Raw genomic sequence first — 13,811 nt, forward strand, 5'->3', positions numbered from 1 at the left:
CAGACACAACTGCAGAAGCTGTGTATTTCACAAAATGTCAGGTTCAGATTTCTGTTCACGCATGTGCTACCTCACAGGGCTTCTGCAAGGTGGCAATTCAACACATGCTTCAATTAATTGTCTGGAGAAAGTGCATGATTCAGATGTGTTAAAAATAAATGGTTCCCTTCACACTTACTGCTGCTTTAGACTTCTGTCCTACGTGTAGAGCAGTCGATGTTGCACACCTTAGACTGTAGAAGCATGAAGTTGCTGTGAGAGTTTCTTTTGCAAAGCACACTAATTTTCACTTTATAAAGGTAAAGAGACCCCTGACAGTTAGGTCCAGTCATGGACTGGGGTTGCGGCGCTCATCTTGCTTTACTGGCCGAGGGAACCAGCGTACAGCTTCCGGGTCATGTAGCCAGCATGACTAAGCCGCTTCTGGCAAACCAGAGCAGTGCACGGAAACAGCGTTTACCTTCCCGCCAGAGTGGTACCTATTTATCTACTTGCACTTTGATGTGCTTTTGAACTGCCAAGTTGGCAGGAGCAGGGACCAAGCAACGGGAGCTCACCCCGTCGCAGGGATTCGAACCGCCGACCTTCTGATCAGCAAGTCCTAGGCTCTGTGGTTTAGACCACAAAGATTAAATATGAACATCCAAGACATTTCAAAAGCAACTGTGCCTGTCCTATATGATGGGTTATACCATAAATACTGCATGAAGTGCCCTCAGCCTGGTGAGGACTTAAAATCCCTTATTGTAACTCTATATACCAAGGATGTCCAACCAGTAGATCGTGATCTACCGGTAGATCCCTGGCTGATCCTAGTAGACTGGGATCCTTATCATGTACAAAAAGTTATGGGGGAAAAGCTAAAAAACTCTGTGCAATCCTCCCCCAAAAAAGCTCAACTCTGGGCAATCCACCCACCCACCCCACGCATGCTCCTCCTCCCTCCAATGACAATGGGTAGATCACTGCCAGCTTTTTTACACTGGGAGTAGATCACAGTCTCTTGGGAGTTGGACATGCCTGCTATATACCAACTTAAACTACAATAAGAATTCAGGGAGTTCCTTACTGCAGATAATGATACAGCATTGGAATCTAATACAGTGGTACCTTGGTTCTTGAAGTTAGTCCATTCCGGGAGTCCGTTCGACTCCTGAAACCTTTTGAAAACCAAGGAGTGGCTTCTGATTTCCTGCAGGAGCTTCCAGCACTTAAGTGAAAGCCGTGTCGGACATTCAGTTTCCGAAAAACGTTCGCAAACCAGAACACTTACTTCTGGGTTTGTTGCATTTGGGAGCCGTTTGAGAAACAAAGTACCACTGTATTCCTGGTTTACTGCATTTCCTCTCAATGGGCCAGTTCCAAATTTGGCTGGAGTAAAAAGGGGGGGGGGTAGGAACACTGAAAACTCAGCTTAGGAAAGAGGGATATGAGAGTAAAATACAGACGATGTTAGATTTTCTAAGCAAGTGAATTACAGGAAAAGGGTTGCTAGCAAGCACAATGCAGTCCTCTCCAATTAAGTATGAAACTGACACAGTATTTGGGCAGTTTGTACTTTATTACAATTTTCAACTGTTAGTACTCTCATATCTGGACATTTTAATTTAGATTTACAGCTTCAAAAAACACTTTTACAGGATTTTAGTCTTGATGATTAACCAACTACACTGTACACAAGTTTAACTGCCCATCTTAATTTTTTGCCAAATTGAAAACAATTCAAAGGCTATTCAGATCTGTGTTTGTGTTCAAAGTACAGAAAAAACTCCGTTTATTGAAAAAGAATAATCTGTCACACATTCATATTATCAGTTCCACAAACTTAAGATTCAAGGAGCATACACAAAGCTATACATCTGTTTCATTTTTATTAAGAATAATTCTTAGTAGGTTATGAAGAAATTAATCCATTGAGTCTGAAGAATTTTCCAAAATCTGTCTTCATGAAGATATGTTCACCAATAAACAGTAAACTTTAGCAGAACTATTATACACTGGGCAAAACAGGCTGATATCAAAAAGCAACATGCAACAACAGAAAAAAAGATACAATATAAAGGAAGACAATCTGCTGAATATTGAAAACCTCAAAGAGCTTGTTGCAACTGGCACAAAAATGTTCTACCAATCAGATTCAATTCACACAAAGGCAAAAGTGGGTTGACAGAACCCAAGGGGTTAATTAAATGTTCCTCAGTGCAGAATATTTGAATAGTGTTTTAGAGCATTTTTCTGACGAACAATAATAGGAAGTGTTTTTATAAGAGAGAGAAATAAATATAAATGGAATGCTAGATTAAGTCAGCAGACTGTCTTAAGGAATGAAGTAAGATATCAGTAACTTAAAGAAGAAAAGGGGAAAATCTTTTTAAAATGTACTTAATTTAATTGGGGCTCAAGAAGCATTCAAACAGATTTCAAAAGTCACAACTATATTCAGGCATTTAGGCTAACAATAGAAGTAAAAATCAGAAGATACACTTTTTCCAAATTAAGGAGTTTTCTTTTTAACCCAAGCATATTGTTACCCTGGCAACATATAGCTTGGGTGAAGAATAATTGGCAACAAAATAAGTCAAAATGCTGTAATATCCTGCCCAAACCAGTTCCAGATACTGTACTGTATAATAACCAAGATGCAAACTAATTTTGATGTAACAAGCCTAGACCACTTATATCAAACATGTCCCTGGTGTGAAAGTCATCCAGTTAGCGCTTTGATAGCTCATTTGACAGCCAGTCAAGTCCCTCATACAGACCAGTTCCTTGTGTAGCACAGGTAGCTTGAACATACCACTGTTGGGAATGAGAAAGTGAAATATTTAATATCATACAGTCCATTTTTGAGCACGTTACAGCTCTCCAAGAGAATATTCTCATTCCCCCCCCCCAATCATGCAAGGCAAATTCAAACATCAGAACATAAAGAAGCTCACTTGGTCAAGGCATAGATTAGAACACGGCAGAAAGACCAAGTAAAGTGAAAAACTAGAAGGGCAACACAGGCATTATGAAATCTCTAGCTGAAACATCAAATGAAAGGTCTTAAAGAGCTATCACTCAGCATAAAGGGAACGTAGCCAGTCCATAGAGCTGCTTAAGACAGGAACATACAAGCAGGACATTCCACCACCCAAAAATGACTAACTATGACTATCAGAAAAGATAAATAGTAGTCATTTTCTCTGCGCAAATGCATGATAACAGAACAGTAAAGGCAAAGTAAAGGGACACCTGACCATTAGGTCCAGTCGTGACCGAACCTGGGGTTGGTCATCTTGCTTCTGGCGAGCCAGAGCAGCGCACGGAAACACCGTTTACCTTCCTGCCAGAGCGGTACCTATTTATCTACTTGCACTTTGATGTGCTTTTGAACTGCTAGGTTGGCAGGAGCAGGGACCGAGCAACGGGAGCTCACCCTGTCGCGGGGATTCGAACCACCAACCTTCTGATCGGCAAGTCCTAGGCTCTGTGGTTTAACCCACAGCACCACTCACATCCCTTTTAACAGAACAGTACTAGCTCCAAGAACAACCTTCAGTGATTTAAAACCTAGCAGAGGAACTCAACAGTTTGGATCCAAGGATAGCCTTGTTAGGCATTTCTACTTACAGAGAATGGGAAAGAAAAGTACTTGCTATTCATACGTTCCAACCCACAGAATATATCAAGATGGGGAGAAAGCCACATGGCAAACTATTTTTGCTTTACGGTACTTACAGTTCTGTTGCGCAGGGACTGAAGGCCTAGTTTATCTGTCATTTCACTTATTGCCATGGCATTTGGCAAGTCTTGTTTGTTTGCAAAGAGAAGCAGCACTGCATCTCTCAACTCGTCTTCCTGAAGCTGGAGGAGGAAACACCATGCTAGTTATTTCCCCTGTTGATAGTTGTTAGCACCAAAAGTACAAGTTAGGGAGGCTTTGGGGATGGCAATATTTTTGGTCCTTCACATTTCTCCCAGTAGTTTTCAGTAGCTAGTTGATTTAGTTACCATCAGTGTATGTAAGCAACTCAGACAAGAAACACTATGTCAAGTTAGGGTGATAGTTGCAAGAAGGATTTCACTGAAACCCAATAGGGAAGTTCTGAGAAGCACCACCTCTCATATTATTGCCTCTAAACACAGAACAGTGCATGCTAACATCCCACACTAAAATATCTGATGTTTCTGTAAATTAACCTCTCGATTTTATTAGATACGGAGGACTAAACCATCGGAGTCAGACACAGGAGGAGTTCAGATTGAGTTAGAGGCAGTTACCATTTTCTGGAGTTCTTCTGCTGCTTCCTGGATTCTCTCTCTGTCGTTGCTATCTACCACAAAAATGAGACCCTGAAAAGAAAGTGTATTTCTCATCAAGCTTGTTTGACATCTGAAATGCCATTCAAATAAAATCTGAAGTCACCATTATAGAGATATTTAATGAATCTTTACTCCTGTGACAAATGGGAACATATGCAAGAAATCAGAAGGTATCAGAGACCAAAGATCCATGCAAACTATTCTATCACAATGGGCTAACACCTCAGAAGGGCCAGGGACACTAACAGTTTAGTTTCATTGTTTATTTTTAAAGCAACAGTAACATATTACAACTTGCAGCAGAAAGCAATACTCTCTTCACCAGAGGAATTATTGCGACAGCGTCATCCAAGTCAACATGAATACAAGCAATTTTATTTGCAAACAATTCACAAAGTTGTCACAGCAGGCTGCCAAGAGTGCTTCTACATCACTAGGATGGTTTAGCTATAATAGTTGTTGCGCTGCATGTTGTTCAGATGCAATGACGACGGTGAATGAAATTTCTTCCCTACCACAAGTATAGGTTTTCAAAATATGCTCCAAGCAGTGTATAGTCAAGGCTTGGCTCATGTTTTCTACCAGCTGTGATCCACAGACCTCATTGCTGTTTCACTGCTGGTAATTTTTCGTAAAATTGCAGCAAAAGGTATTTGAACTGCCTGGTCAGAGAGAGGCAGCTGTTCACTCTGCAAGCCCAACAGGTAAGAGAGAGATCAATAAACTACACCCACCCCCTGACAGGGGCCATTAGTCTCCAGAGGTATACTATTTTCATTGATGCAGTTAGTGATCTGTCTGTGGCAAGGACATAATTGGCTCTTGAACTCAGATCATTATTTGCTTGACCTCTGAAGAACCAACTTGAGCATACATCCTGCTATATGCACAAGGCCATTAAAAGGTGGAATGCAAGACTGCACAAACAGATGTCTTCCTCCCTCTGCCCACTCAGAGCCCATGTGCCCCCAAAATATGTTTGAGGGTCCCCCAACCCTCTGAAGCAAAATTTGAAGGTATATGGAGGGCTGCAGAGAACAAGAGAGGAAGCACAGCCTATTTATTAGTGAGAGGAAGGTGAAGCCCATTTATTAAAGAGGAAGGGCGACAAAGAGCACATGGAACCATATTTTCCTTTTCGGCCTAACTGAATGCAAATTATTGCCTATTAAAACCTTGGACAGCTTGGATTCTGTGTGCCTTAGTACTAGTTAAGTCCATAGTAGCTTTAATGGTCTCAGGAAAATTATCACAATGCCGATTTGAAAATTCCGGTGTTTTAAGTAGCACTGAAAGTTAGTGTTGGCCTATGCTGCTATTGGGATTATACTGGGGGTGGGGTGGGGGGTATTAGTACAAATCTTTTTACTAGGCAGTATAACTTTACACCAGTCTACAAAAGAGAGAGTGAAAATGGATTTGGCAAAGTGTATGTTAGAGGAATTACCTGTGTGTTCTGAAAATAATGCCTCCAGAGTGGCCTGATTTTATCTTGACCACCAACATCCCAAACAGTGAAACAGATGTTTTTATATTCTACTGTTTCCACATTAAAACCTAAATGGGGAAAAACCACAATTATGACAATAAGGACCAGCGAGCAACCAATTTTCTAGCACTACTCAAGCTAGGCAGATGTGAGCCCAATGACTAGGAGAGCATGGGGTGTCTTCACTTCCTAAAGGACTATGAAATAAATTTAATAAATGTAAAGTCACTAAGATCTGCAATTAGAGTTTTACATATTCATACTTCAAGCTCTATGTAGAGCAGGTATTTGCCAAACATTTTCAGAAAACTATTACATGTTAGTTTTCAGAACAATTCTGGTTTCTTTAATTTGTCTATACAGTAGCACCTCGGCTTACGTTACCCTCGGGTAACATAAACTTCAGGTTGCAAAAGTGGCAACCCCGGAAGTGTTTCACCGCGCATGCATGCGCAGAAGTGGTCCCTCTGGTTGTGGAAACCTCAGGATCTGACCGGAGCTCCGGAATGGATCCCACCTGCAACCGGAGGTACCACTGTATTACAAAGGAATATATTAAGACCTGTCAGAAGAAAAGCTGGGCTTAGAAGCAAGCAGTGTTCCAAATTCACCAGGAGCATTTTGCACATGGCTATCAGCCGCTTGCGACCAAGTGAAGACGTCAGGATGACACCTGAAGTCTCCACCATCTGGAGGTGCATGGCTGGGGATCCCTAGATCTTGACTGTTTTCACACACCAGCAGCACATCCTGTAGAATTCTATCTGTTATTTTTTTATCTGCACAATCAGAATGAATTTCAGGAAAGGTCATATTGAAAAATACGACTTTCAAGCTACTTGGCCCAAAAATGGCAAGAAGGCATTCTGTTTTGGCAACTGTAAGTAACCCTGGTTTAAGGAGCCATTTGGTGCCTGTATACCTGAGTTTCTAACAATGGAAGCAAATGGAAGATGTTGCTAAAATCTATGTAGCAATCACATACATCTTCATCCACAAGTGTTACACTAGTTCCAGGATGCTCTCTTTGTTGGCTTTGCTACCCAAAGCAAGAATCCCCCATTTCAGGGAAAATTCACAATCTTTCAGGAATTGTGAAATCCGGTAATATGTACCATAAACATTGTGTGGGAACAAACTTCAGGAGTTCTACCTCTATCATATTCTCTGGCAAGTTCCTCTATATCAATTCCTGAAAACATAGAATATATATTTTTTGTTTCAAAGTTTTAAACAAAAACAGTTGTTAATATTGACAATATGTATCTGATCTTGCTTACCAATTGTGGGAATTGTAGTGACAATCTCTCCTAACTTCAGTTTATACAGAATGGTCGTTTTTCCAGCAGCATCCAAACCAACTAGAGAAAACAAATGTTTATTAGTTTAATAAAATGAACACCCCATTTCATAAAATCTGTTTTGACAATGAAAAACAAAGACTGTGGTACATTTTAAAATCAAATAGTTAGTTATTACTTTTAAAAATGTTTTTTTAAAATAGAATTTCCATTCTGGGTTAGTTCAGACATAATTTTACACCATGTAAACCAAACTAGATATAACACATGTTCCATTCTTTCATTGTACTCTGCAATTCCCTCCCTAGTTTGCCAAGTAAGCCACTTATTTGCCTTACATCCAAACTAGACCTCACTCATAAGAGCTGATAACGAAAATTTTGAGAAGTACGGCTCTCTGAAATAAATTCAGACAGACCGCCTGTAACATCAACTGAAAATTGCAGTTTTTGGCTTTCTGTGACTATTTTACTGCTTTTAAAAATGAGACCAATGTTCTTGGTATTATGTATGGACATAACATGAAGTTCCCAGTAGCTTCCTCAGAGTAGGGCTAACAAACTCAGTGCTGGCTATTAACAAAACATAGTACAGTCGTACCTTGGATCCCAAACGCCTTGAAAGGCGAATGTTTTGGCTCCTAAACGCCGCAAACCCGGAAGCGAGTGTTCCGGTTTGCAAACATTCTTTGGAACCCGAACGTCTGACATGGCTTGCGATTGGCTGCAGCCAATCGCAAGCCACACTTTGCTTCCCAAACATTTTTTAAGTCTAACAGACTTCTGGAAAGGATTCTGTTTGACTTCCAAGGTACCACTGTAAATGGCAGAGGTTAACACAAAGCAATCAGAGCATAAAAGAGTTTATTCTTTAATAATTGAGTGGGATGCGGGGTGGGGGAATCCTGAGAACTCTATATTACTCCATCTGATAGTGAACTGAGGGAGGGAGTGCTGAGAGTGCTGTAGTCAAAATAGGGAAACTGAGAAACAAGAGGTCAGGGGAACCCCAAAATTTGTAAAAGTAATGGCATGAACAGAATCACTATTGCTAGGAGTGGAGGATACACTGCTGTATTTTGTGGCAGGTCCCACCCATTAGAGCAATTCCCTTCTTCTCCATGAACCTTCAGAATATTTCGAACATGAGTAAACAATAATCAAAGTGCACCTGGTAGCTAGATCACGCATCCAAAATGGTTTCCAAACCTCATTTTTTACTGCTTAAAACTTAAGAAAACCAGGAAAATTGTATAACATAGTGCAAGAAACCTTGGTTTACTATAAATTGCAGCTGTAAATTATATAAGCTCAAAATCCTATGGTTTCTACCCTATACGGTTATGGACCCAGCTCTACATGGAGCAACTAAAATGTTTTAGTTTCTTTTCCCCACTTTACTATTAGCTGTTTAAGTACAAATGCTTTAATACATTTTTTTCAATAAAACAAGTTTATAAGTCTTCAAATAGTGGTGGAATAGGTCTTCTACTAGTGCAAGACAAGATGTAGTCTGAGATTGCCTGCAGTACTGACAGAGTACACCAAATGTATTTTGTGGGCAGAATAGTAAATCATTAGGGACTATTTAATTGTTAATTAAGGAATATTAAAACACAGTGTCTGAGCTAGGAAAAAAAATAAGTTGTGCTATAAATTATTTTCACTGCATTCTTAGCACAGTGCAATCTGGGACTGAATGCTAAAACACTAAATAAAAACAAATTACTGCATCTTTAATTTAAAAAAAAAAAACCTTCAGCAAATAGTTGCTAGGGTAGAGCCCAAGGACTATGGCACTGTCCAAGGTATCTTCCGTTTCTTGAATAAGCTATCAGAATTATCCTATACTGCATATTAAAAACCGGCTTTTCTATTTTTGCATCTCCCCTATTATCCATTAATTCACATCAAGCAGTGTTTAGTAATTACAGTATACAATGAGGCTGCTACCCTGAGAACTGAGTGGAAGAAAACTGCTCCTTTGTCACATACCACAACAGCCTTCTGCAGCCACAAAACAGCTTATCTGAAAGTGGGGGGAACCTCCTGAACAGCATTTTATGGGGCACAGGGATTGTTGCTCAAACACGCACAACCAACTAGAGAAGCTTTTAGAGATGAGTGGGGTTACAAGGAATAAGAAGGGACAAGGAACCACACTTCCACTCACAGTTCTCAGGATCCAAGCTAACAAATCAGGCTGCTAATTTTTCAATTTAAAGAGAATACATGTTGGGCATAGCGCTTCTTTGCACCTGCATGAACTATGCCACTGCAGAACAAAGTGGAAATGATTTCCCATCACCACCCCAGGCCATTACAGGGAATGGGAGGCTTCCTTCTAGCCCCCTCTACTTGGTCAAGGAATGAGAACTTGAAGAAGCCGTAAGAATGAAAAGGGGGCTTTGTTATGTCCAACTGAGATCCTTTTACATACAGGTGCTGCACTTGCACATGAGAAGCCTGTGCAGTATCTTCCTTCCTACAGTATATTTAGGATCTTGGAATAGTGCTTATTATATTGTCTTCTGGTGTTTGGTAAATGAGAATGCTTTCTTCTGATGTTATCTAAAGAACTTTCAGTACAGGCTGGAAAGTTTAATGTCCTGTCTATTTTTTCAAGCTCTGCTGAGTGAAAAATAACTTCAGCATGTTCTTACATATTGACAGTATATAAAACGTACAGATCTAAGATCTGCAGCTTCTAACGTATTTGCTTTACCTTCCTGCCTTTTCGGGGCAATTCTATATTCTGGACACAGGGAAAGCAACCTAGATATCACACTGGTTAATGACCAGTCTTATGTGAAGAAATTGGTTTTTCTAAGTTATAAAATTGTTTTGTTAGTTAAGCCAAGAAATATTTACAGAAGAGGTTTTTATAAAGAAAATGTCAAGTGCATGAATGCATGCCATCTAATCCTCATGTGACCTGTAAATCCTGTGGCTGGGATTCAGAACTCCTGTGAGAGGTACTTCACTCTAGGAGTCTCCTGCTGGGGAGGTGGGGACCTTTTGCCCTGCAATGGATGAGATTCTGGAATGATGTGGGAAATAGTGCAGGGAAGAATCAACAAAAAATGCCTTCCCCCTTCTCCAGCGGAAGCTTCTACTGTACATCATCTGAGTTTGAAGGCAACAACAATTTAGGATGCCTTAATGGAAGCCTAAGTTCTAGATGCTCTTAACACCAACAGTGGTAAAGCTGGATATATAATATATAAGCTACAGTAATCTAAAGCTATGTAACAAAGTTACCATCAGATAAGTTAGTATTAGATGTAAGCAAGGTTCATTACCACTTCATGTGGTAACTATCTCCTAAAATGTTCCCTGTGAGAAAGGAGGGGGGGGGGACTATAATTATTTTTATTGGATTTATATACCGCCCTATACTCAGAGGTCTCTGGGGGGTCTTCAGGACTAGGATTCCATCTTTTTTTGACCTTCAAAGTGCACAGATAAGGGAGACTAGAAGGCATTGCTTTGTGTTGATTAATGCCTGAGCAAAGAAAGATGGATAAAAATGAAGCTGCTTATTTAGTATACATTGAGAAGTGCTGAAGGCAACTGGTTTTGACTGAAGGTAAAATTGAGGACAGTCCAGGTGAAGCTGTAACAGGAAAATCTTCGGTGTGTAATATATTTGCATGGGTTGGACATATTTTTGAAAAACACGCGAAAGATCCACTTTATTTTTCTATAAAGCTGATTGTCTACTATAATCAAAGCATCACCATTCAGATTAGCAATATAAATATCTAATGTACCATTTCTAACAATATCAGTAATTGCTAGGGAGAAACCAAACATCAGCTGCTTTGTGGGAAGCAACATGAGAATGCTAAGTGATTTGAAGCAGTTGATAAGGCACCAAAAAGTCTTAGCACCACTAGAGACACAGAATACAACTTAGTATGTTTAATACTGGCAGAAGAGATAAATAACCTGGTTTTGAGTCCACTTCTATGTGTAGTCCTGCCAAAATGAAAACTTAAACACACATGTTACTGTCTCATCAGCAATTGCTAACAAGAGTGCTTCACCAACAGTGACACACATACAAGCCTACTTCACCCCTCCCCCTCCAACACATGCAAGGAGAAGATTGGAAGCTTCCATTTCCTTCTTGAAGTAATCGAAACCGTGAAGTGTAGTTAGTTTAAATGATGGTTTACTGCAACAAGACCACAGCTGGTCTTGACTTGTTCCAATAAACTATAGTTTAAGCTAACCATGGTTTGTGATTGTCAGATGTAATGACAAACAAAATTTATTTTAAATCTGGAAATGGATTCTTTCAATCTCTTTCTCTGGCATATGTCCAAAGAAACAGGAGGAGGGAGTGCTCAAGTCCAAGTAGGCCTGTTTGCGTAGCATTAAGCCATTGTTTAGTGTTGCGCCCAATGTGTCCCTTTACGAGTTATCATCTCAGACACAAACACAAGAGATAATTCTAGAACAGATACTGGCCTTTTAAAATTCAGATTACGGTAACATAAGTCCAAACAGAACTTCAACACTCAAAACAGTTTGTGACTACATACTATCGTTCTGGAATTTGAAATGAAATTTTTAAGGGGAGGTATGTCAGCATGTTTAGCATCATAATCATAGGATATTCCCACATGCATTATAACAATAATCCATTTTAAGTCTCAGTTCTCTCACTAACATAGTTCAATTGGCTGCAAAGTGATCCGCCAGGAAAGACCCCTTGTGTTGTGCTTAACAGCAACCATTTGAGACAATTAAGAGCTGGTTTTTAAAAAGCTGTGTCTAGACCATGGACACTTGGGGATCCAGGATAAAACAACACTAGAACTCATTAATTTGATGGGGAATGGGTTAGGGTGCAATATTAACCCTGGCTGGCAGCAATGGAGCTTTATGGAGCAGTACAGCCAGTAATGCATTCACAGTGTGATGCTCATGCTGGCCAAGGCAAGGGAAAAAACGCTAGCTTTGGGCAAGCATATAGGAGAGCTCTTCTGCACAGGGTTGGACAGAGGGCTATCTCCACACCATCCAAAAGCCCTCCAGCATGGTGGATCTGAGGCTTGGGCTGCTCTGCCCAAGGATGACAAGACAAGACAAAGCACATATGGGTGACATTTACCATTTTAAAATTGCAGCCATGCATCCTTGAGACAACAGAGCAATTCCAAATTCAAAACCAATGACCTTTCACAAGAGCCACTGTATATAATTAGGGCAACATCCTAAGTTAACGTGCCAGGCTATCAACAGGATACAGGCAAAGAATTATAAGCATCTTTCTGTGAACCACCCAGCTCAGTACTGATTTGTGTAATCTTAAACTGAACGAACCAACAAGGCAGGGCATGCCCCTTAACTCCATACATAAAAAAGTAAATACAAAATGTGCATCTTATTTTAATAAAAACTAACAAATACTAAGAACCCGTCCTGTCCAAAATACTAATGGCATGAAGCAATGTGGATATCTGCACACTGATTATTCACCATACCAAAAGTGCTGTGGGATAGGATGAGAGGCAGGGGGAGGGAAAAAAAAAGTTATGCTAATGCAATTGTCTGTAACAAAAAAAACTAGGAGACAGCTGTCACTGTAACTGACTCTTCCATTTTTATTTGCAGTATAATTATTACCGCATTTCGTTTTACATTTCTGCATTTGGGGAAAAATGGTGCGTGTATTGTCTATGTATGTATGTATGTATTAAAAGAACAATTCCTACGATCACAACAAACGCGAAGGCTCTCTGTGTGCGCCGAGGGTTAGCGAGGGATCAGACTGACGGCACCGGACTTATTTTGAAACACAGGAAGCCCATCGGGACGGAAAACGAACCCACATCCTGAAAAGAGCAGAAGGCCCCGGGCGAAGATAAATTCCGCTCGTTCTAAAAATGTCTCCCAAGGTGGATTCCTTACGAACGTCCTGCAAGGAGGGCGGGGGGGGGAGGCCATGGAGACCCTCCCTTCCTCTCTCCTTCTTTCTCCCCCCTCCCTCTCTCCTTGTCTCCCGACAGCACAAGGCCTGGCCCGAACAATGCTGCCTGCCTGGCTGGCGCCCGCCCGCCGCACTGCTGTGCCTTCCCATCCCAGCCCCCGCGAAGACTCCAACACTCCCCCCCCCCTCGCTAGGCGAACGGGGAGCGAGGGAAGCAACCGGCCGCCGGCTCCTCTGCCCGGGGTGGGGTCCCCTCAGGCCCGGCTCGCTACCCCTGGCGGAGCGGGTGTGGAATTGGGGGGGGGGTCTCTTTGCCCGCCCGTCTCACCCATGAGGATGCGCATCTGCTTCTTGCCGAAGAGGCGCGAGAAGAGGGAGGAGATGGTGAGGCCCATGGCGGCTCCCGGCTGGGCGGAGGTAGTGGCGGCGGCGCAAGAGCGGAGCGGGCCGAGTGCGAAGGCGGCGGCGGGGAAGGCGAAAGCAAGAGGCCCCGTCCCTCTTTCTCGCTACTTCTCTTCCTCCTCCTCCTCCTCCTCCTTCCTCTCTCGCTCCCGCAGAGACGACGAAACCAGCTGAGCCTCGGGAGCGGGCGAAGGGCTACCGCGGCGTCCGCGCACCGGGGCTGATCTGCGTCGGGGGAACCTGGCTCTCTCTTAGCTCTCTCTTTTCTCTCTCTCTCTTTGCCACGTCACGGCCGCCCCGGCTCCAACGCGGACAAAATCGCGTCACGCCCGCCACATCCTCACCGCGGCACCACCCACACGAACCTCGAG

The 13,811-nt window shown here is 41.8% G+C and overlaps 1 protein-coding gene across 1 annotated transcript; it reads right to left on the reverse strand.

Annotated features, from left to right (window-relative positions):
- Positions 1–1,542: 1,542 nt before the first annotated feature.
- On the reverse strand, positions 1,543–13,767 carry ARF4 (ARF GTPase 4). The gene is made up of 6 exons (XM_082210807.1): positions 13,367–13,767; positions 7,078–7,158; positions 5,756–5,865; positions 4,267–4,338; positions 3,724–3,849; positions 1,543–2,799 (listed from the first exon to the last, which is right to left on the reverse strand). The coding sequence occupies exons 1-6, from the start codon at positions 13,431–13,433 to the stop codon at positions 2,713–2,715; spliced, it is 543 nt and encodes a 180-aa protein (XP_082066933.1). The 5' UTR covers positions 13,434–13,767; the 3' UTR covers positions 1,543–2,712.
- Between the last annotated feature and the right edge of the window lie 44 nt (positions 13,768–13,811).

Source organism: Podarcis vaucheri (genome assembly GCF_965113315.1).
Source record: "Podarcis vaucheri genome assembly, chromosome: 2".
Lineage (NCBI taxonomy): Eukaryota > Metazoa > Chordata > Lepidosauria > Squamata > Lacertidae > Podarcis > Podarcis vaucheri.